Source organism: Eutrema salsugineum, unplaced genomic scaffold, assembly GCF_000478725.1.
Source record: "Eutrema salsugineum unplaced genomic scaffold, Eutsalg1_0 scaffold_9, whole genome shotgun sequence".
Classification (NCBI taxonomy): Eukaryota; Viridiplantae; Streptophyta; class Magnoliopsida; order Brassicales; family Brassicaceae; genus Eutrema; species Eutrema salsugineum.
In genome coordinates this window covers 10,410,200-10,435,168 of record NW_006256342.1, presented here as the reverse complement: position 1 = coordinate 10,435,168, position 24,969 = coordinate 10,410,200, and the positions used below count along the sequence as shown (strand labels likewise).

General features: G+C 35.4%; 3 protein-coding genes across 4 annotated transcripts; 2 read left to right on the top strand and 1 right to left on the bottom strand.

The window, feature by feature from the left end:
• Window positions 1–5,942: 5,942 nt before the first annotated feature.
• Window positions 5,943–10,760, top strand: LOC18008257 (probable metal-nicotianamine transporter YSL7). The gene is made up of 6 exons (XM_006391457.2): window positions 5,943–6,402; window positions 8,640–8,803; window positions 8,887–8,984; window positions 9,077–9,211; window positions 9,295–9,484; window positions 9,575–10,760. The coding sequence occupies exons 1-6, from the start codon at window positions 6,015–6,017 to the stop codon at window positions 10,673–10,675; spliced, it is 2,076 nt and encodes a 691-aa protein (XP_006391519.1). The 5' UTR covers window positions 5,943–6,014; the 3' UTR covers window positions 10,676–10,760.
• Window positions 10,761–11,556: 796 nt separating this feature from the next.
• LOC18008385 lies at window positions 11,557–15,471 on the bottom strand. The gene is made up of 9 exons (XM_006391456.1): window positions 15,376–15,471; window positions 14,708–15,256; window positions 13,427–14,632; window positions 13,028–13,352; window positions 12,666–12,927; window positions 12,391–12,586; window positions 11,961–12,319; window positions 11,737–11,868; window positions 11,557–11,650 (listed from the first exon to the last, which is right to left on the bottom strand). Exons 1-9 carry the CDS (start codon window positions 15,469–15,471, stop codon window positions 11,557–11,559), a joined length of 3,219 nt encoding a protein of 1,072 aa, XP_006391518.1.
• Window positions 15,472–20,630: 5,159 nt separating this feature from the next.
• On the top strand, window positions 20,631–24,223 carry LOC18007940 (receptor-like serine/threonine-protein kinase SD1-7). Of its 2 annotated transcripts, none has more exons than XM_024156664.1 (7): window positions 20,631–21,930; window positions 22,454–22,588; window positions 22,688–22,878; window positions 22,955–23,165; window positions 23,246–23,483; window positions 23,581–23,731; window positions 23,825–24,223. In XM_024156664.1, the coding sequence occupies exons 1-7, from the start codon at window positions 20,631–20,633 to the stop codon at window positions 24,152–24,154; spliced, it is 2,556 nt and encodes an 851-aa protein (XP_024012432.1). In that variant the 3' UTR covers window positions 24,155–24,223. The 2 variants fall into 2 exon arrangements, with proteins under 2 accessions (XP_024012432.1, XP_006391517.1); XM_006391455.2 differs by having other exon boundaries at window positions 22,685–22,878.
• Window positions 24,224–24,969: the final 746 nt, after the last annotated feature.

Below are 24,969 nucleotides of genomic sequence, written 5' to 3'. Positions count from 1 at the left end.
TGTTTGATTGCACCATGTTGATCAAGCCAGATTTCATCTCAAAGTCGTTTTCAGTTGTTGGAGCTTGAATCCCATGTCTCTAACCCTGATCACTGGCCTCATCACCAGCTCCTACAACTTGTCTTGGACGTGGTAGTGGCCATTACCACCATGAGCCTCTTGCTCTTGATCCATACCCAATCTCTCAATATGCACAGCTCTTTCTCTTTGTTTTCGTGATTGACTTCTAGTGTTCATACACCTGAAAACAAAGGCATCACTTAAAAGGTAATCAGTAAAACAAAAGAAAATGACTTGATCTCAAGAAGATCCAAAGTCCTATTGCTAAAATAAAATCTCCAATTGCCAGCAGCGCCAAATTGATATTAGGTTTTTAGCCTACTGAGGTCAATTAACCTCTTGTGTTGTAGCACTTGAGGGTCAATCCAAATGAAGATTATCTAGGCACTAGAACTATATGAATCAATTATTAATCCAAGTCTAAGAATTGAATAAATTGGTAACCATGTGATCTAAAAACATAAAAAAGCAAACAACAAGCAATAACTATTAACTAAGCAAGCAACTAAACAAGACTCAAATTCAAATAAAGATAAGGTGAAACCTCTAGATGTGATCATTGATCAGGGTGCTTTCAATGCTAATTCATAATGCTAAGCAAACAATTAGACACTTGCTATTCTTTACTCTAGACTTATAAATCAGATTAATTCACTCTCATGACAAAAATCTCTTTGTTAATTATCTAATCAAGACTAATTCTCACTAGTGAAAAGACAATTAACAAACATAAGGTTCAATGCCTAATATGACCAAACAGCCTCTTTATGCATCAGAACAATGAGCTAAATAGACTGAATCCTATACAGAAAGACATATCAAGCATCACATGATCTCTAATTCCAACCAACTTAGAACTCTAAACAAGACTAATCCTCTCTCAAGGCATTAATAACAATCCTAATCAACATTCAAACCTAATTTTCACTAGTGTAATGATGATTAAGATGCTTTAATTATCAGTTTTAACATGTCATTTATGCTCAAATAAACATTCTCATGGCATTCAAAACATAAACCCTTAAGTTAACTCATTCAGGCATTACATCAAAAACCTTGTGGGTGAAGAAATGTCTTAAGTCTAGATCATATTGATTATCAGAGATCTAGCATTAAGAGCAGCTAACTAAGGAAAAGAAATGAGAATAGAACCTAAACATCATAAACTAACATCTAAGCACCCTAATCTACACACCTAGAAGCTTAAAAGAAGACTACTCACTAATCATGCTTAACACACCATTTCTTTTGCAAGAGGTGATGTTAAATATGATTAAAAAGATAGAAAAGAAGATAAGATGACAAGAAACAACTTTGAATGATGAAATAAGAGGTATCTCTTAACACAAAGAACAAACTTTCACAAAAAAAGCAAAGAAAACAAAGAGAAACAAAGGTGATCAAAAGATAGTTTAGGGTTTTCTCCCAAAAAAAGTATTTATACTAAAGGGTCTGGACCGGGTCAGTCCAGGACAAACTGGGTACTAACCCGGCTTTGATGGGTTTGGGAGTGTTTACACCGAGCTGATTTCTCCAGGTGTAGAACTCGGTGTAAAAATGCCCTGAAAATGAAGCCCACTCCAAGCTGAATTCATTCCATGTGCATCTAGGTGTAATCTGTAAAGTGTTTTGCATGGACAAGCACATCCCCAGATGCCTGATTGGTGTAGAGTGATTCCATGAAGAGTGATTCCATGAAGAGGAGGAGATCACACCAAGCTGAATTCACTCGGTGTATTGCTTGGAGAATCCCCGCAAGGATCTGCATGGAAAAACACACCGAGTGAATCTTGCTCGTTGTGAGGTTTGAAGTGAACCGTCCAAAGTTTAGCTCACACCAACCAGAAATTACTTAGTGCATTCTTCGGTGTGTGGACTGAAGTGAGACAGCCTTGAAATTATGCTCACACTGACCAGAATACTTCTGGTACTCAACTTGGTGTGGAAATGGACCCATTTTCACTCTAACTTGCATAACTATCTGCACAGTGATCAATATTCCAACTCCAAGAGACAGGTGACTCAATACTATTCACCTTTGATGAAAGGTCCAACTCCATCCGAGTTCGTCAAGGATTCCAGTACAGCGGTTCTTTGAGGCGCATCAAATTGGTCCGGATTGGCTGCAAGACAGATTCATCTTCCGCCGGCCATATCTTTCAGTTCACTGCTCTAAATAAGTTGGTTTCAAGTGTTCTGGAAACATGGCTCGATCCTTTTGATTCTTGTTGAATACACCGGAGGTGAATCGAAGTAAAGATCCTCCGTCCCAGGTGATCTTTCAAAGGTATCACCAGCTTCAAAACACTTGTCCAAATTCATACATTGAGGTGAGGGTTTCTTCATGGTCTCTCCATCAGGTTCCCAATTGACTCCAAAGTATCTGAAAACACTTCAAATATGCAAGATTCTTTGGGACCTAATGCAATTCCTACAAAAGCTAAAATAAAGACTAAACTCTAAGAAAACTACCTATATGAATGCATGAGACTCTGTTCTTAGACTAAAAATGTATGCTAAGTATGTAAAAATATGAATAATCAATCGCCAATACACGTAAACTTAGATCTAAATAAATATAATTGCTAAAATATGATTTTATCAAAATACTAGCATTTAAACATACCTACACGTAGCATTGTGCAAACTCTAGTGATATAAAAACAGAAAATTTAATAAGGACAGATTTGTAGAGGCCAAACCTCTTTCCTTAATTTTGAAAACGAGTTGTAGTGTGATGTAGTGTGACGGTTGCATAGTGTTACGAACCCCAGAATAAAATTGTATAGTCTTGTGATTTGTATCACCCAAAATCATAAGCTTTTCGAACTTTTTTTGTGTTGTATTCCCCTAGAGAAAACCCATAAAAATAGAAAGGAAAGAATGTGAAGAGATTGTTTTTTTATTTGTTTGTTAAAGTGAAGAGATTGTTTGTCCTTATTAGCCTTGGTTTTTGCACGTTAGCTCTCAAAGAGCCATGATAGTGATTTTATAATGTTCATTAAATTAGATATTAATCTCTAAATGAATTGTCCAATTTATTTTATTTTTTGCCCAAGTTTTGATATTTGTAGTGATTAGCTAGAAAACTACAACTTTGTGCAAAAAGAAAGGTTATTGGACCGTCTGAGCATGACTCGTTCCAACCGACTCGGCTGGACACGTAGGTGTTTGGTTTAGCATGAGCTCTGACAGCAGAAGATGGAAAACACAGGAGAACCGCTGCTTTTGTAACAAGGTCACACAGTTTCAGTAGCGTCTACGGAGTTTCATTTTCTGTAGTCGATGCAGATAAGTCAATATACACTAGAAGATTAGTATCTCATCCAGTATGAGATTTTTGGCCCTTGTGAGTTTGTATATCAAGCATTAGTAGTGATTTTTCTTTCTCACAAGTCACAAACCAAAAACAAGAGTCAATCTTTACCCACAAAAAAGAAAGACTAAAAGAAGTAATGACTTACCTTAAGAACACTGGTGGATGCAAGAAGCAATTTACCCTTTTCATTCATCACCAGTAGTAGCTCAGGTGATCTCCCTCTTACGAAAAAAAAAACACAGTCAGCAGATGATTTGTTGAAAAAATTGTTCCGAATGAAGCTGCTACAATTCACAAACGTTGCTAGTATCAGCCGTTGCAAAGGATGACCCAGAAATGGCTTCTGCTTTCGAGCCTTTGGCATTCAATCAAGGCTGAGATCCTATGGACCAGCCCTTTTTTGGCCCGAGCTTACTGCTCTTTTGGAAGTTAGTTTGTGCATTGATCCAAAAGAGACAGTCCGTTGGTTTTTGTTGCGGAAAGATATCGGAAAAAACGCTGCTATAAGTTCCATAACAACATAAAAACTTGCGAAATACAATTGGCTTCATTACCACATCAGAACCTGGCATAACATCATGAATAGATGAAAAGCTGATAAAACTGACCCAATCCGCTGACAAAATAGTAAACAACCCATTGGCCGCAAACACAAAACACAAAAGAAACAAAGAAACAAAGCATATATAAAGGAAGACAAGTGCTCTCAGGCCTGTTTTGAGTGAACTATAAGTGTTCTCAGGCCTCCTTTTGGCCGGCCGCTGCCAACTGCTCCGATTTGACGTTTCTGTTGCTCACCTTCTTTACCACCTTGGATGTCATCGAGATGGGATTCGATTTCGCTGGGAAACTCAGATCGACGTTATCCTCCTCCTGTGATTTGAGCTTCTTCGCCGCTGGCTGCTGCAAATCCTCCATATTCGTATTTCCAGCGAATCTGTTGCTCGCCGTTTTGATCAAGTCCGTGAAGAAGAGGAGAAATTCACGGGACTTTTCATCGTCATCCCCGTCCGATCGATCCACCTTGGATGCCATCGAGATGTGATTCGATTTCCATGAGAAACACAGATCGATGATGAGAGAAAATAAACAAAAATAGACACAGGAAATTTGCAGAAAACCCTAGACGGAGGCACGGAGCGGATGGTTGTTTATCTATTAGTCTAATATTATCGCATGCATGAGCAATTTTGTGGGTATTTGAAAATTAGAATCATAACTCTTCCCATAGTGGATTAAGAGCATCATTAATGCAGATTCTTATGGGTTTCTTATGTATTTTTTTAATATTAAACTGGGATAAAAAAAATTTGTTAAGAAACATTTAATTTTGAATGGTTCAATGGTAAAACTTCATTACGGGGTTCTTAAAAACAAATGATGAGTTTAGCCAAAAAAATACAAACAATTTTTGTGTTTAGCAAATAAACAACACAACATGATGAGTTTAGCATATCATGAATCTGAAACAAAACCACAAGTATCAATCGAAAACACAAACACAAACATGATGAGTTTAGCCAAAAAAATACAAACCAAAGTCACAAACACAAACAACACTGAGACATATCATGAATCTGAAATTGAGGCAAACCCAAATATGCGATGACTTCAATCAATGCTCACCTCATCAGCTAATCTGAGAACAAACAAATAATGCAACACGTAAGTCCTCCTAATAAGAACAAACTTGATACATAAGTAGGGAGACTTGATGTAATAACAAGGGAGAATTGATGTAATAACAAGGGAGAATTGATGTAATAACAAGGGAGACTTGATGAAATTACCATCTATAAAGAGACAAGTTTGCTGATGGAAGGTTTAAGCATGTAAAGTATGTACCAGGATTGAGGATTCAGAAGTGTGATTCTTCCAGCCTTGTTGTGAGGATTCAGGATTTCAACTAGCTTGACCAGTTCATTTGGATCCAATTTGTTGCTCACCTGCATCAAGTGTTTTGGATATTCAGTCAATTCCCTTTACTTCATTCTTGCTATACACAAAAATATTATTCAAAATAACCAGAATTATATTATTAAAAACACCAACTATAATAGGCACCTGTTAATGATTCTGAGTTTTGTGTTCAATCCAAAAACTCTTAAATATCAGTTTTCTCTTTACATAGTAAAATATTTTTAAAATATTTTTTTGATATATATTCAAATAAATAATACAAATTAGTGTAAAAAATATTGCAATATTTTTTTTAGTATATATGAATTGATTATTATATTAAAAATATATAATTTTTATATATTGTAATAATTAAGAACCTAAATAGTAAATATCTACTTGAAAAACAAATTTCTTCAATAAATTTAAAGGTAATTATATTTTTTCTTATTTATAGTGGCATAATACATAATAATTTACGAAATATAGTTTATTTTCTTAAATAATTAATTTGTTAAATAATAATTAAGATTGAGTTAAAATCCCGTTGAGAGAAGAGAATATTGACTATATAAATATAGAATGTGCAACTGATTCGCTCTCTCTCACTCACACAATAGAATCAGTTTTTTTGATTCCCTTCTAAATCGCCGACTTTCTCTCTCGAGATTCTCTCCCTTCTATATACACAAAACAAACCCAAATTCTCTCGCTCTCTGTTGTCAGATTCAAAGTTATGGAGGTAGAGCGAGCAAAGAAAGACGACGATCTCACCGCCGCGACGACGGCGATAGATGGGGAATCCGCCGAAGAAGTCTCCGTCGAGAGAATCTTCGAGGCGAGCTCCGAGGTTCCTCCGCCGTGGCAGAATCAGCTCACGTTTAGAGCGATGATCGTGAGTTTCGTCCTCTCGATCCTCTTCACTTTCGTCGTGATGAAGCTGAATCTCACCACCGGAATCATCCCGTCGCTAAATATCTCCGCCGGATTGCTCGGTTTCTTCTTCGTCAAGACGTGGACGAAGCTTCTACACAAAGGCGGTTTTCTTAAACAGCCGTTTACGAGGCAAGAGAACACCGTTATTCAAACCTGCGTCGTCGCTTCCTCCGGCATCGCCTTTAGCGGTACGTTTTCTCCGATCAAACAGTGACTCTCTGTTTTCTTAATTTTAAAAAAATATTCGTTAATTTGATTTTTTGGAATTATTCGAGTAATAATTGATTTTGAAAATTTCGAGTAGATAAAGTTTTGAATCTGATGGAATTTTTTTCGAATTTGGTGATGTGAACGAGTCAATGGAATCGTAACTGATTCCAACTCGTTCGTGCTATCATTATCACCGTCCATAGTTTACCTTTTACGGCTAAAAACCTTTTCGCTGTGAGATTTCTGTGAAAAAGACAGATTATACTTTTTCCGTCATTATTTCTTTTTTTTTCTTTGAAATAAAATAATATAATCACGTGTTATGATTATCGATAGAATGGTTGTTATAAAAAAAAGATTATCGTTTTATTAGGAGGATATCTTATAATATAATTTTTCTTTTGTTCATAATATATATGGTTTGTGATTAAAAAAACAATTTTAGCTCTGCTGCTGCTAACTTGAGATACATATAATTATCTCAATATTTTGTGTTCTTATTTTAACATCATATTTTGCTAATTTATTAAACTTTAAAACGAAAATACTCGTATAAGTTTTACACTGAACCCAAGAAAGATTAATACTCCATCCCTTTCATAATAAGTGTCATTCTGACACATTTCACACAGATTAAGAAATTAAGAAAATATACAAATATATCTCTAATTAATATACTTTTATAATATTTAATTACAAAAACTATTATTTTATAACATTTAATTACAAAGACTATTATCTTTAAATGAGGGATAAAACAGGAAATAAAAGTAAAAAGTTACATTGAAAATGCAGAATAACACTCTTTTTGAAATAAAAAATAAAATTTAAAACGACACTTATTATGAAACGGAGAGAGTACATTAAAGAAAGAAATATCATAGGCTTATCTCTCCAAGAATTTTGATTAAATGTATTGAATTGGAAAAATGCCAAATTAATACAAGTGACGTTAGATTTAGATGTCTATGACTTTGTGGTAAAATAAGAACATTTCTACACGGCAAGTTGAGATTCTTAGGTCAAGTCGATTTGTTTTGTTTGCATATGATTTCGGCATAGAAGTAGACTTCAGTTCACATTTATAGTTTACTTTTAGCTGTTATTGTCTGGATACTCACGTTGGAGTATCTATAAACAAAAATTGAAAACTCCACCAATCCGTTGCCTTCTCACTTCATGGGATGTGAATTGACAGCGCTTTGATAATGACCTGAGTTAAATGATGATTACAGAGAATAATCGTGATTCTCTTTTTTTTTTTAATAGTCGATATCTTGTTTTGCTTGGATAAATTTAATATTGGAACCGTTTTCGAGACTGAAACAGACATCACCACTTCATGTGTAAACACACAATGCATAAAAGATTGGACTTTTAAGTAAACAACTATTTTGACTCACGTGATTCGTTTCTCTTTGTGATCTTGACGTCAAATTATTTAATAAGAGTTGACTTGCTATGCCCACCATGTGTTATATAATGGGAACATGGAGTAACGTAGAGTTTGCTAGACGCATGGTACACACATGACCTTAATTTTAATATTTTATTAACACAGGACCTTAATATGAGCTATTTAATAGGCTTAGACAACTGATTAAGTAGACGACTTTGAGTTATGATAAGATTTTCGTTTGGCTTTTTTATTAAAGGAATCAATCAACATCTAATAGTGTTCACAAAGAAACGAAATAAAGAAACAAAACTAGTTTTTAGTGTAGGAATGTGCTTTTTGTTTTAAAGAATCCGCGAAGCTCAATAATTTTGACTTTGTTCTTTCTTAATGTGATATTTGTGTAATTGTTATCATGATCTAGATATTAAGATCATCAAGTCAACATTCTTGTTTGGTTGACTTAATGTTTGGAACATGGAGTACCGTAAAGTTGGCTAGATGTATATACACATGACCTTAATTAGACCTAATTAATAGGCTTAGACAACTTATTAAGTAGAGAAATTTGATTTGTGATTAGATTTTCGTTTGCTTTTTAATTTAAAGAGTCAATCCACATCTAAAAATTTTCACAGTGACTTCAATTATAATACTAGATCCTAAATAATGTTTTCGGTTGAATAACTCTAATTGACCGATTTGGTTCTATCTTGATGTTTGAGATTTGTGTAATTGTGATCATGATCCAGATATTGAAATCATCAAGTCAACGTTTCTTGTTTGGTTGACTTAATGTTTGTGTGTGTGTGTTTACAGGAGGGTTTGGTAGTTATCTCTTTGGGATGAGTGATGTAGTTGCTAAACAATCATCCGAAGCTAATAGTCCTCTCAACATAAAGAATCCTCATTTGGGGTGGATGATTGGTTTCCTCTTTATCGTTAGCTTCCTTGGTCTTTTCTCTGTTGTTCCCCTTCGAAAGGTACCAACTTAACTCCTTTAATTACATCTCTGGTCACAAAATATTATCACATTGTGTAACAATCTAATGAATTTATTCTTCAGATCATGATAGTAGACTTCAAATTGACATATCCTAGTGGTACTGCCACTGCTCATCTCATCAACAGCTTCCACACACCTCAAGGTGCCAAACTCGCAAAGTAAGAATCTTTTATCATGATTTATTCACATCAATCTTATTAGATGTTCTCATGTCTGAATATTGATCACTTTTTCTTCTCAAACAACACAGGAAGCAAGTCAGAGCATTGGGGAAGTTCTTCTCATTCAGTTTCTTGTGGGGTTTCTTTCAATGGTTCTTTACTTCTGGTGATGATTGTGGTTTTGCTAACTTCCCTACATTTGGTCTCAAAGCCTATAAACAAAAGTATGTAACATTTCACAATCCACATATTGTCTACTTATGTCAAAATTACTATTTCATCTAAATTGTGTTTTGTTTGTGAATAGGTTCTACTTTGATTTCTCGGCTACATATGTTGGTGTTGGAATGATATGTCCTTATCTAATCAATGTATCTCTCCTCGTTGGATCAATACTCTCTTGGGGTGTTATGTGGCCTCTCATAGATGCCCAAAAAGGCAAATGGTATGCTGCTGATCTTGAATCAAGTAGTCTCCATGGCCTTCAAGGCTACAAGGTATCACTCTCTCTCACTATCTATCTCTTAAGTTCATTGATTTTTATGAATTCACTAATTACAATCTTGAGTTTTGATTGATCCTCTCAGGTGTTTATAGCCATAGCTATGATCCTCGGTGATGGTCTCTACAACTTCGTCAAAGTCCTAGGCAGAACCGTCGTCGGTCTATACAAGCAATTCAAGAATAGAGATGTACTTCCTGTCAACGACCGTTCATCACCAACCACCGTAGCAGTTTCCTACGACGACAAACGAAGAACAGAGCTTTTCCTTAAAGACAGAATCCCATCATGGATTGCTGTAACCGGTTACGTAATCATGGCCATAGTCTCAATCATCACAGTCCCACACATCTTCCCTCAGCTCAAATGGTACCACATCTTGACAATGTACATAATCGCCCCTGTTTTAGCGTTCTGTAACGCCTACGGTTGCGGTCTCACCGACTGGTCCTTGGCTTCAACTTACGGCAAACTCGCCATCTTCACCATCGGTGCTTGGGCCGGTGCAGCCAACGGAGGGGTATTAGCCGGACTCGCGGCTTGTGGTGTAATGATGAACATCGTCTCGACCGCTTCTGACCTTATGCAAGATTTCAAAACCGGTTACATGACATTAGCCTCACCGAGATCAATGTTCTTGAGCCAAGCTATTGGAACCGCTATGGGCTGCGTGATCTCTCCTTGCGTCTTCTGGCTATTCTACAAAGCGTTTCCGGACTTTGGCCAAACCGGGACCGCTTATCCCGCACCGTACGCTTTGGTGTACCGGAACATGTCGATACTCGGAGTAGAAGGATTCTCTGCTTTGCCTAAACATTGCCTCATGCTCTGTTACATATTCTTTGCCGCGGCGGTGATTGTGAACGGTGTAAGGGATCTAGTTGGGCCTAGATGGGCTCGGTTTATCCCGTTACCGATGGCTATGGCTATACCTTTTTACATCGGAGGTTACTTTACGATCGATATGTGTGTGGGAAGTCTGATTTTGTTCATATGGAGGAAGCTGAATAAACCGAAAGCTGATGCTTACTCTTCAGCTGTTGCTTCTGGTTTGATTTGTGGTGAAGGGATTTGGACATTACCAAGCTCTATACTTGCGTTAGCTGGTGTTAAGCCTCCTATTTGCATGAAGTTCTTGTCTGGCTCTACCAACTTAAAGGTTGATTCTTTCTTAAACCCTTCTTAAGTGTGTTTTTTTTTTCTTTTTAATTTGGTCTTTTTTTAGAGTATGCTTTTCTTAATTTCTACGTTTCTTTTCTACCTCTCTTAGTTTCAGTTGTTTTTTTTTAAAGGTTTTTTTAGGTTTTTCTTCTTTTTTTTTCTGTTTGTGGTTATATTTTATTTCTACTCAACTATGTATAAAAAGAAGAATGAAATTATTGGTTGTCTGGTTGCTTTTTTCTTCTGTTTTTGCTATTAGCAAAAAATCAACAACCAAACCGAAACCGAACCAAATTTTATTTATTGGTTTTGATTATTGTTAACTCAGAAAGCCGAAAGTAGACCAAAACTGTTTATTATATATCAACAAAATCAAATAAACCAGAATACATTAATTTAGAAATAAAAAATTTCTTTTATCAACTCCTTTATTTTTGTTGCCAACCATTAAAATAGAAATAATCAGTTTAAACCAAACCAAGTTACAAATGATTTCTATGGTTTCAGAATCCGGAAAACCAAAGAAACCGAGCCAAAACAAAAACGGAAACAGAATTTGAGAGTAGTATACACATCAACACATAGTTATACTAATACTAATTAGTAGTGCTTCTTCAATGTCCAAACCATGAGTGAAAGATACAAACAAACTTGAAGAACAAAATTTTAAAAAAACTAATGTAATCGTACCAACACATTCTTATTTGAGTCAAACTGATACAAAACTTTGCATTCTATATGCCACTTTCTTAGTAAATCTCTGTTAAGACCTTGAAGCAGTAAAACATAGTGGAGACCAGATTTCGAATTAACAGCAAAAGGGATTTGTACAGATGAGATCTCTAAAACGTATTCGACAAAAAACAAACACTAACGCCTATTTGGTCCTCATAGAAGGAAACCATGTCATAGAAACAGTTTGGAGGTAAGAAGATCGCTTAAACTGTCTATTTCGATTTCCTGCTCTTCTTTCTCATCTTTCAGAAGTTGCCGAGAGTCACTACACGCCACAAAAAGAACCAATGAGACTTTAATCTGGCTCAATGCACTTCAAATATCTTTAGCAAGTGTGAAAATATAACTTACCTGGATAGTTCAGCAGACAATGTTTCTCCCGCAAGGTTGAGTGATCCAAACGTCTCCATAACGTCGCTTGAACAAAGCACCGAGTTACCATTTGTAGGCTCAACAGACCATCTCAAGGGTACAATTATATCCCTGCATCAATGTGAAATGAAAACTCATATGAATAACACTTTGCTTGTGAAATTAATAAGAATAAGATGTTATGTCACATAAATATCACTCACCCTCTGAAACATCTGGCTCTGCACTTTTCGATCTCGTCTTCTGTATATTTCATTTGGTTCAAGTCCAGACGTTTTAAAGCTTCAGGAGCATCAGATGATGTCACAACATCCCAAATCTTTAGAACTTGGACAAAGTGAAACTCCTGCTTAAGAATGTCTACAGCCCAAATGAGTCTTATAACATCATCGATCTTGCTTTGTTTTAACAGCTGCGAGGAAGAAACTAGATTGTCTGTCTCTGACTCTTCTTCAGGAAACCAACCCTGTAATATCCTTTCTAAGAAACTCTTTATCTTCCTGTAAATCTCCGGGCTCTTAATTTCTTCCAAATGTTTTTTGAACTCGTCGCTGAAGCAAACCTGTTTCACACACAAAGAGAAGTCTCAGAAGAAAGAGAATAAACAAAAAGAACACAAAGCAAAGTCATTACCTTCCATTTTGAATTGTTCAATGGCCTATTAAGCTGCAGAAATTCGATTTTCGCACTAGCAATAGCCTGAGCTAATGACTTGTCTTCTTCGGAATTATGGAAACAGTCACGTTCCTTTGCGTCATGTATGAGATTTCTCCACAAAGACTTACTATTCACCAAAGTCGCCTCATCGCCAAGTATCCACAAGCAGAACCTATAGGAACAAAAAAAAACAATAATTAGAAGACAGTCTTTACCAGTAACCAAAGAACTGAGATATGCCTAAAAAGTACCTTGCTCGAGTGAGTAATACATTTGTTCTTCTGCGGTCTGCAAGAAACCCAACCCTTCCAATACCATTGGACCTAACAGTTGATACTATTATAATATCCTCTTCACCACCTTGAAACCCATCAACAGAACGAACTTTCAGGGAAAAGAGTCCTCCTGCATCACCACTGCATGTTTCCTGAATCTTTTGTTGAATCGCAAATACTTGAGCCTTGTAAGGGGAAATCACACCAACGTTTATGCGTGTCTTTGTTCTCTCAGAAACTGCATTTTAACATAAAAGTCTGCTTCATTGTACCAAAACCAGAGAGAGAACAACAATTTCATAGACCGTCACTTCTTTATTAAATCAAAGATAGTTCACCTTGGAGAAGGTTGGCTATTATATCCAAAACCACAGCAACCTCAACGTTGTTTTTCAGACTACGTCCTTCCCCATATTGTTCTTCTCCATATGGTATGTTGATGAAAGAGTAGGGTCCATACATTTTTCCAGGAAGATATTGCTTGGTGTAGCTTCTTTGTTTAACCGTAGGAGCATCTTGAATCTGCGTTCCATAGAACTCTTTGTTTGGGAAGATACTTATCGAGCGATGCATCCGGTATTGGATGTTTAGCAAGTATTTCTTATGTCCAAGAATGGACACTCTTTCGAATAGACTTCTCCCAAATCCTGACTCTAAAGCAATCTGTATAGTTTTAGGTAAAGGTTAGCTAAGGAGAGGCGATTTTATTACACATACAAGGACACAGAGACACATACCTGGCTTTCAACCATTGCAGGAAGTTGCTTTTCATCACCAATCAAAATTGAATGTTGGATTCCTGGAAGCAGCAGAGGAATGGCTGTTTCACATTCTTTTAACTGAGCAGCTTCATCTATCACAAGAAGCTGTATCGGTAATTCGGTGTATAACCTTGCAGAGCATGATGCTGTAGAGAAAAGCAGGCAAGCGTGTCCAAAGCAGAGTTCTTTAATAAGATGCCTATTAGACATACTTGGAAGTGTAAAAATCTCAGGGATCAATCTTAACAGCTTTAGATAATCATCCTCTACTGTGACTTGTTCGCTGGTGAATCTGTCACTTCCTGTAGTAACTAGGACCGATTTTAGTACTTCACCACTCACACCATCTGGTACAGCTAAAATTGTAGCATCTTTGACAAGGTCAATAGTTTCATACATACATGTTGCGGCTTGAGATAAGAGCAAAGTTGTAGGCAAATGTGTGCATAAACATGAGAAAACAAGCTCTAGATCTCTCCTAAGGTCGCTGAATCTATTTGGTAGATATTCTTGAAATGATGTAGGACGTTTTTCTTCATCACGAGAGTCAGAAACAACTTGTTCCGCTATGTTTTCGTTTCGATTCTTCTTGTGGTCATTTCCTTTGCGTTTGAAGACTGAATCAGTGTCTTTGCTTTTCACATTGTTAACCCGCTCCAGATTCTCCAAGTATTGATGATAATGACCTTGCGGGTCCTCGAGTAAACGTATCATGGAGTCAATAGTAGCTTTCCACCCGTAAAAAGGCATAAAACATGGGTACAGCTTATCAACGCGCTCATCAATAAAGAAGTCAACAAGATCTCTCCTATCTTTGATCTTCATCCTCTCACCATTCCCAAACAAAAGTACATCTCCAAAACCATATTTACCAATAGTCAAAGATCTAGAGACTAGCTGCACAACTCTTGACGCCACTTCAAGAACAGAAACATTCGTTGGAGTACAAGTTAAGGTTCTACATTTTGCATTAAGAAGTGTGAACAACATTACACTCGTTGTCTTCGTCTTCCCTGTCCCTGGTGGACCCCAAATCATTTTGATGGTATTCTCGTGGTGGCATCTTCTAACATCCAAACAACTCAGTATTGCATTTTCCTGTGAAGGATTCAGCTTCAAGAAACGATGAGGAACAAGACCGTCACTTTCTTCAAGTCGACAGGGAATGCAAACTCCTTCATCCTATACAAGAATCGATATTATTTCCCACATTGAGGGCTGTTAAACGGAACTTAAGAATAACTGTTTAGTGTTTACCTCACTGTTTCTTTGAAGGACTCTTGAGATAAGATCCAAGTTCCCACCTTTTAAACCAAGATGCAATGAGTTCCAGATACGAACGTTAGTGGTTATATTGGTCATGTAAATACCAAAAAGGCTCGCTTTCTTCTCGTTCTTGCTCCTTTGGACATCCTCAAGAAAAAGCGGTTTCGAAGCCAAAATAATGACATCATTAGGCCTGTCCGGATCAGCCTTGCACACCATAGCAACTATATAAGGCTCACTGGAAATGTTGAAGCCATCAACACGATTCGGCCTTTTATCTGTCAACACGATGAGATCTTTTGGTATCAATTGCGTACTAGGCTCATCAGTACTCAATCCACTCAAACGCACTTTATAGAACAAGTCATTAGGAAGCTCGAATTCGGCCATTGGCATGATGTAGCTTATTTCAACCACTGGTGCTCGCCCCAATGTCCTAATACTCGAGAGTAAAGCGGCATGAGTTTCTTCGATAAGTGGTGGAAGAAACGACTTGAAGTAGTCTACGGTTGATTCGAACTCAAGAGGAATCTTCCCCACCTGTTGAAAGCAACCAAATACACAAATTTAACAACAAAGGCCTGAGGCTGATGATTCTCTTTACTTAGACAAGAACAAAAGTGAAGCGAGTGAGAGGCAAAAAAGGCATAAAACAGAACCTGTCGTTTGTAAAGATCAACATTGAGTACTTCTTCAAGAGACCACGAGAGGACGAGATCGACCAAATCTCTTCCTTCAATACGCATTTTCTTCATTTTGTTAAAAGTTTCCCAACTCAATTTCTCACTCTGAAAGATTAAAAAGAATCGATTTTTAAAACCCTAATCTCTTAGCCACAACTCGTTACATCAAAACCCATTCAACGAGTGAAAACTTTAAAGGCTCCAACTTTACACAAAGCGAAGCAAAAGAACGGCTTTTAAACGAGACCCATCGATCATCGAAAGTGTCTTTACAACAACGTCTTAGCTTTTTGCGATTTCAAATAGACAGAAAACCTTAAAACCCTATATCGACTAGAACCATCAAAATTGGATAATGATTCGAGGAAATGTAGCCGCTTACTTTGTTTTTTTAGGGCTTTGGAGTTGATTTCCCCGACAAGAAGGGTTTGCTTTTCTGAGACACAAACAGAGGTTTCTGGGTCTCTGCGTTTGATGAAGTAAGGAAATGGAGGGAAAGCGAAAGAAAGTAAATGTCTATGCTCCTTCCAATGTGCTATAACTTCTTGGGCTTTCTAAAATTTTGATTTAATTGAGGGTCTAGTTTGTAAATTACTTACTTTGCAGTCTTTAGCCCGTTTGACACGATTTTCTGAAGAATAGATCGGATTAGGCCCGATTAGGAATTAGGTATCAAAATTAACCAATGGTTTGAAAATTAATGAAAATTTTCTAAACACATTCTCAAATTTGCTTTGAATTATTTTCTTCCTAAAGTTAATCATAACCTAAATCAATGAAAGTTGGGATAGTAATTTAAGCCACACAAATTTTCCCAGCATGTTTTATTATCCAAATTTCAGCATGAAGAACTAGGTAAATATCTGCACATAACGTGTAATATTTTTAATTCTTCAACTATTTTAACTTTATACATTTTTGTATTTTCTTAAAAAAATTTATAATCATTATTTGCTATGTATTAGTATATTATTATAAATTAATCATTTTAAAATATAATATTATTAAAAATCAAAATTTTAAACAAAAAATATCTATCAATATTTTTAATGAACTAAAACATAAATTATTATTTAATATTTACATAAATATTATTTAAGAATTAATTAATAAAAATATAATCATCATTTATTATGTGTTATTATATTATTATAAATCAATCAATTTAAAATGTAATATTACTAACCAATCAAAATTTTCTACAAAAAAATATTCATCATATTTTCAATTAATTAAAACATAAATTATTGTTTAATATTTAAATAAATATTATTTAAGAATTAATTAATTGAAAAAAAATTCATCTTTAAGTGGTTTAAAATTTAATATTAAAATTTATTAATTATTTTTCTTTAAAAAAGTGTGACACATGTCATCCTGTGTCACTCATATGGAGAGAGTTAGCTTTCTTTTATATATAAGATTTTATATATAAAACTAGATGAGTACCCATGCATATACGTGGGTTTTCTTTATAATATTTGTCTAATGTTTAAAACTGAAATCTTGTTTAGATTTTTGGTGATATTAAAAAAAAAAAGTTTAGATTTTTGGTTTTTTTGGATGGCCATATACATTTAGAGAGATTAGTTGTTTACTTGGTTTCTTAAGGTGATCTTATTTTGATTAGCTTTTTTATGGACTTTTTTTTTGGTTTCAAGAAATCTTATCAAATGCTTTCTCTATGAAGAACCGTTTGTCTTCAATTAAACGTGGAAAATTACCTTGAACATCATAAAACAAAGATATGAGAATCCAGAAAATACTAAATATTATGATTTCCTAAGGATATATTCTCAAATAAATGGATAAGCTTATTCCACAAAATTTTCATATTCTCCAGACCGTCACAATCTTCACTTAAATTAGAAAAAGAAATAAATATAGCATGAAAACCTTTGGTATTTCATACTACATATTATCTTCTTCGAGTTGAAGGAGCCTTTGGTTTCATCGTTTTACGCTTTGAAACCTGGACCTGCTTTCTTTCTAAAGGCTAAGGGAGTTGTTTCCCCGGAATTGAGTGAACGGGTTCCTCCTCCGCCTTGAAGAAAAAACGATTCCAAATTATAAAACATTCGAAATTTGAAAAGCAAGTGATGACAGGTAGTAGCTCTGGTAGAGCAAAGGACTGTAAATCCCTCTGTAAGCGGTTCGAATCCGCACCCACTTTGAGTCCCTGAGTGGTTAGTTTGTTAAGTAAAGAGAAGTTGCATCACGGTAGAGTTTGGAACTTTGGATAATCATGACCAGCTGTCGTAAAAGCTTACCAATACGTCTTTCTCCATTTTTACCATCGGATTTGGCTTTTGCCGCTCTCGTGGCTTTCTATTGCAGTACCTGGGAGAACCAATACTCCCAACTCCAAGATCTAATGGAGATAAAGCAAGCTCCATTTCATGCACATAAAATGATATAAATTCTATATATTATCTTCACAAAGATTTCTTTAATTAGGACTCATTGAAACGAGATTTTTTTCATTTCTTGTAAAACCATAGATATTAAAAATTTTACTGACGGATGTAATAGGTTTTTCAGAGTATCGTTTTTGTTGCTTAAATTTTTCTCTAAAATAAAAATAAAAATAGAGTAAATTCCTTACACCAGCTTAACTTGAAACAAAGTCTTTTAGAAATTATTATAGCTTCGTTGCATGGATTGGAAAATAATAGCCTGATTCTCATGATTATTCAAACACAAAGAAATTGTTAAAAGCCGGCATCAAGTAGTTCTTCAAAGAATAGCTTACATGATCACTATATCATATCCATCTTATTGTGGAGGCTGCTTCTCTTTATGTTTTGTGAATTTTTTTCAACCTAAGAACAAACCATTAGCGAAAGTGCAAAACTCATTTTCTTTGTAAAGCTTACTGAAGTATACTAAATCAATGCACGCTAGTTATCTTTAAAATACCTAACAACACATGTTCCAATTTTTTCTGTGCTTGCATGCATGTATATATTTACTATAGTGGTTAACGCTAACCATTTGCCAATAAAATCGATGATCCTCCTTACATTAAACGAACCCCTATAGATTCTCTAATAACCAATATATGAAAAGCCAAAGATCAAGGATGAAAAAAAGAGGGGAAAAAAGTAATTTCTAATATCATAGTAAGAACTTGATTGTTATAAGAAAACAAATTCAACGATCGTAAAGCCAAAAAATCTTTAATAACAGGTAAATTCGTTGTGAACTCTTTTTTTTTTTTGGAGAACCCAAATAAGCAAGGTAAAAAAACCTCTTCAGTAAATAATTCTCAAAGAGTGAATAATCATCCTTCATAGTCACCATATTATGTGAAATACATAAGGAACTTTCACTCTTCAACCAGGAAAACCTTTATTGTGTTAGAATTGAACTAATGTTGTCACTTCCGAAATTAATCGATACCACAAGTTAGTAGGACTAAGAGATGCAACAAATTAACACTCAAACAGTAAAGAAAAAAGAATAGACTAACTGATCTTACCAAGCTTTGAAGTCGTGATCTTTCTATTTACTCTTCATAGAATTCTCGAAATTAAAACCTTCTTTCAAAATCTTCTTTTCTAACGAACACAAAAGATGGTATTACATGTAGATGTCTCTGCCCATGGTCGAGAAATAAATCTTAGACCGTGGATTTGTGAATAACATTCACTTTCGTAATGTATATAGAAACTTGCATAAGTGAAAGCTGTAGATTGGAGATTTATTAGAAAATCTTAGGTAATTTTTACCTTTTTCATTTCTTCTTCTCTATATCTGCTGATTCTTTTTTTATGCGTTGAAATGAAACATGAGTGACCAATATTTAAGACAACGTTTGAAGCATCATTAACAATAAGAAACATCAAAAGTGGAAGTCAAAAAGCCATGAGAACAATGACAGTAAATAAATCAGTGCATAGAAAAATGAAGATAAAAATAATGAGCTTAAATTAATTAGAGTTTTACAATAGTAGTTAAATAACAAATAAGTGAGCTGCTGTGTCAGGGAGTGTTGATGTGTCATGTCATCCTTTTTTGAGAGTCACTCACTCTCTATATGATACTTAGGATTATATTTTTAATTATTCTTACTTGTGCCAATTTGCTCGTGCCAAATGGAACACCCTAGGTTAATTAAGAGATGAGTAATAAATAATTTATTCTTTATCATCTTAATATCATTTGAAAAATCCGCTTCTTACGTGTCACATTCATTTTAATTCTCACAAAAAAGGTTAATTATAGAGGCACCATCTTAATGAAGCTCATATTTTTCTTTTTTAAAATGTTGTGTTCTAGGATTTTGATGTTGACAACTATATGCAAAAGATGTCTTATACTATACCTGCAAGTCTGCAACGGGTCCATAGATGATAAACTGGTAACAGTTTACTTTAATTCTTTTTATGTGTAGTAATCTTCTTAAGAAAATTGGAAATAAATGTGTCAGTGAATAAAAACTTCAAATTCTTTTGCCTACAACCTGGTATCTGCGTTTTGTGTTTAAGTGCAATGTGATTGCTTTAAAATCTGAAGATAAAGAGAAGGCAATATCAGTTATCCAGAAGATGTTTCGCACTGACTCCTACGATAATGAACTGGCTGATTGGTGAAGTAACGAGTTGTGGTCTTCTGAACAATTGTCGAGGCAGATTCGTTGATGATGGGAGAGTTGTTGAGGAGACAGAGGGATTTGCGATTAGCTGATTGGTAGAGAATGGTCGAGAGTGGGACCACCTGACTCCTGAGAGCAATAGAAAAACCATCGCCGCCAAAAAAATAATTCTCTGTAATCAAACTAATTTTAAAACATGTTACTATCTACCTAATTTTCCTATTTTCTATTGATACCAATTGGTATTTTTTTTTTAAATTACAAAATAGAAAACATTTTATATGACACACACAGTTACACAAATAAAAAAAGGGTTGATGAGATTATTTTTTTGGGTAGGTGTACAAAGTAAGGTCAAGCACGAAAGTTCCAAAAACAATGATAAATAATTGTGAATTTATAAAAGAGAAAACAATTTTCCGTTTTTTTAGTAAAAAAAGGACTTCTCAGCCACCTTTCATGTTCTAAGTTAAGTCTATAGTCCTTAATTAATAGATATACAAACCAAAATAAAGCCAAAAATTGAAAGAGAATAACAACTCATTTAACCAAGGGATGTCCGAAAAGATCTTAAATTCTCAAATATACGTAGAATTTTCTCAAGAACAAAAAAAAAATTACACAAGAAAGAGAGATGAGAAGTGTTCCAACCTACCAGTGCTACCACCATTCTTACACCTTCTTAGTCTTAATTCTGTTTCTTGCTTTCTCTATCTCTGCAAATACTTTGTCAGCTACAGAATCTCTCACTATCTCAAGCAACAAAACCATTAGATCTCCTAGTGAAATCTTTGAGCTCGGTTTCTTCAATCTTGCATCAAGTTCTCGTTGGTATCTCGGGATTTGGTACAAGAAAATCCCTACAAGAACCTACGTATGGGTTGCAAACAGAGACAATCCTCTCTCTAGTTCCAACGGAACTCTCAAAATCTCCGACAATAACCTCGTCATTTTCGATCAATCCGACACGCCGGTTTGGTCGACGAATCTAACCGGAGTAGATGTGAGGTCTCCAATGGTTGCAGAGCTTCTTGATAACGGTAATTTCGTGCTCAGAGACTCCACAAATAACGATCGTGATAGATATTTGTGGCAGAGTTTTGACTTTCCGACAGATACTTTACTTCCGGAGATGAAACTGGGTTGGGATCTTAAAACCGGAATCAACAGATTCTTGAGATCTTGGAAAAGTCCAGATGATCCATCAAGCGGCGATTTCTCAACTAAACTCGAAACCAGAAGGTTCCCTGAGTTTTACGTATACAACAAAGATTCGATATCGTACCGGAGCGGTCCGTGGAATGGATTCCGGTTTGGCAGCGACGTACCGGAGATGAAACCAGTTGATTACTTGGCTTACAACTTCACAGCAAGTAATGAAGAAGTGACTTACTCATATCTAATCACCAAAACCAACATTTACTCAAGAGTAAGCTTAAGCTCCACGGGATTATTTCAACGATTCACTTGGCTTGAGAGAGCACAAACATGGGACCAATTATGGTACTCACCAAAGGACCTATGCGATAACTATAAACAGTGTGGGAATTTCGGTTATTGCGATTCGAACACTTCACCGGTTTGTAATTGTATCAAAGGGTTTAAGCCGAGGAATGAGCAGGTGCAGGAGATGAGAGATGATTCCGAAGGATGCACGAGGAAGACGAGGCTGAGCTGTGACAGGGGAGATGGGTTTGTGTTGTTGAAGAAGATGAAGTTGCCGGATACTACGGTGGCTATTGTAGACAGAGATATTGGGCTGAAAGAATGTGAAGAGAGGTGTCTAAAAGATTGTAATTGCACGGCGTTTGCTAATACGGATATTCGTAATGGCGGTTCGGGTTGTGCCATTTGGACCGGAGAGATTTTGGATGTCCGAAATCATGCTAAGGGAGGTCAGGATCTTTACATTAGACTGGCCGCTGTTGATCTCGGTTAGTTCTTTCTCCATTGCATTTTTTTTAAGGTTTAAAGGTAGTTATGAAGATGCAGAAATTTATAACATTTCCAAGGCGTTATAAAAATGATGTATTTTAAAACATTTTTTGAATGGTATTTTGAAAAAGGAATTTACTAAAATTGAAATTTTTAAAAATGTTCCAAACGCTTCTATATAGTTTTTTAGAATAGTTATTGACTTGGCTAGTGAAAAATGCATTTTGTTTTTGTTTTTGAAATGGCTGTATTGGTGTTGAGTATTACGAGTTAAAATTACATTGTATTTGATTGATATGTTTGATGAATAGTAGAATAGTGGATGTGCCATAACCATAACTGCCTAACCATCAGCTATCTAGCTTCAAAGTTGACCAACTAATCGCATAGTCGACACAACAAGTCCAGCTAGTAGCACAGTGAACCCAATTTGTTTATTTTTTTTTTGTATAGTGTTGATGTATCCATTGAGAGACTACCAATAGAGATGCTCTAACATTGGTCTCGCCTTCACTATTGCAGCAGACAAGAGAACCAGAAATGTAAAAATCATAGGTTCGAGTATTGGAGTGAGCATTTTGCTTCTCTTAAGTTTCATCATCTTTTGTTGTTGGAAAAGGAAACAGAAGCGATCAATAGCAGTTCAAAAACCTTTTGGTAAATTAATAATAACTTTTAATTTATTTCCTTTATTTTTCGTCTGTAAATTTTGGTAGTCATATAAATCTAGAATTTTTTTTTGTCTGAATAAAGCAGTTAATCAAGTGAGAAGCCTAGATTGGCTAACTAACGAAGAGGTAATACCAAGCAGGAGACACATATCCAGAGAAAAAAAAACAGATGATGTAGAGCTTCCATTGATTGAGTTTGAAGCTGTTGCCGTGGCCACAAACAATTTTTCTAACTCCAAAAAGCTTGGACAAGGTGGCTTCGGTATCGTTTATAAGGTAACAGTGATTCAAAACCTATTGAAAATCTATCCCTCCAAAAGGTTTTGTTGTACAATCAAATGTGTGGTAACAGGGAAGGTTACTTGACGGAAAAGAAATCGCGGTAAAGAGACTATCGAAAATGTCTTTGCAAGGTACTGATGAGTTCAAGAACGAGGTTATACTAATTGCAAGGCTTCAGCACATAAACCTTGTCCGACTACTTGGTTGTTGCGTCGATAAGGGCGAGAAGATGTTGATCTATGAATACTTGGAGAATCTAAGCCTTGATTCTCATCTCTTTGGTTAGTGACTCAAAACAGCTATGCTCTAACATTGAAAATCTTTAGGTCTAAGTTAACACGTTTCCGGTTGTGGTTTGTAGACAAAACCCGACGCTCTAACCTAAATTGGAAAATGAGATTTGAGATTACCAATGGTATTGCTAGAGGACTTCTATATCTTCACCAAGATTCCCGTTTTAGGATTATCCATAGAGACCTGAAAGTAAGTAACATCCTGCTGGATAAAAATATGACTCCGAAGATCTCGGATTTTGGGATGGCCAGGATATTTGGACGGGATGAAACAGAAGCTAATACGAGGAGGGTGGTGGGAACTTAGTAAGCACTTATTCTCCAAAACAACAGAGAACTTTTATCTTTAATCAAAAGTAAAAGGAAAACCGCATAATGTATGAGTTTGATCTTTGTTATGCAGCGGCTACATGTCTCCAGAATATGCAATGAATGGGATATTCTCGGTGAAGTCGGATGTTTTCAGCTTTGGGGTCTTGCTTCTTGAGATTATAAGTGGCAAGAGGAGTACAGGATTCTACAACTCAACTGGTGACCTTAGTCTCCTCGGTTGTGTAAGCTAAAAACCTCTTAAATTCGATCTTGTTCTGCGCGCATTTCTGATGATAACAATTAACACACAAAGAATGATTCCTATTCATTCACAGGTGTGGAGGTATTGGAAGGAAGGAAAAGGGCTAGAGATCGTTGATCCGATCATCATTAATGATTTATCATCAGCACCATTCCGAACAGATGAAGTATTAAGATGCATACAAATTGGTCTCTTGTGTGTTCAAGAACATGCTGAAGACAGACCACTTATGTCGTCCGTAATGGTGATGCTTGGAAGTGAAACTACAGCTATTCCTCAGCCTAAACGACCTGGTTTTTGCGTTGGGAGAAGTACTCTTGAGACTGATTCATCATCAAGTACACAGCGCAACAACGAATTTACTGAGAACCAAATCACTCTCTCGGTCATTGACGCTCGGTAATTTGAACGTTACTGACCCAGTCTGATTATATACATGTTATTTTTTATGTAAGTTTCAATAGCAAGGTTTTTTAACACAAGATTCGATAACTTGATCTATGTTTATATAATATACTTTAGACGATGACTTTGTGACTTGAGAAGTCTTTAATGAACCCTCTTTTTGGTTATGATTATAATTATGTTTTCTTCTCCCTTTGCTTGGATCTCATCAATAATGGCTAAGCAGAATATTGTTGGGACAAAGGGTTTCTAAAGAGGATGGTTCAATAGATACGGTTTAGGAATAAAGTGACGCTTTTCATATACATTGAAGAAGTTTTTTTATCTATTTTTGTCTCTACCCCGCTAGTCCTTCTCTCTATCAGTATTCCTGTCTCATCTCTTCCAATGAAGGGACATTCCTATCCGACTTGACAAATTTCCTCATAATTTCAGCTGTTACTCTTATTATGTCAGATGCGAAAAAATGTGTTTTTTCTTACTAAGATTGTGAGATATAAACTAGTCTATTCTATTTACTAATAAAAATCCACATAAGATTTTAAAAGACAATTTTATTGGTTCATATCAACATTAGAAATTAAAAAAGTTTATAAATTCTAATATTATTGCTAAAAAAATAAATATTAAAATAAAAAAATTATGTATTAAATTTTCATTGGTCCACCACAATATTAAAAATTAAGAAAATTTTCAAATTTTATTATTGTATTTAAAAATTATTAAAGATAAAGAAATTACGTATAAAATTTATATTAATAATAAAAACTATAATAATATTAAAGTAAGAAAACTATATAACAAATTAAGAAC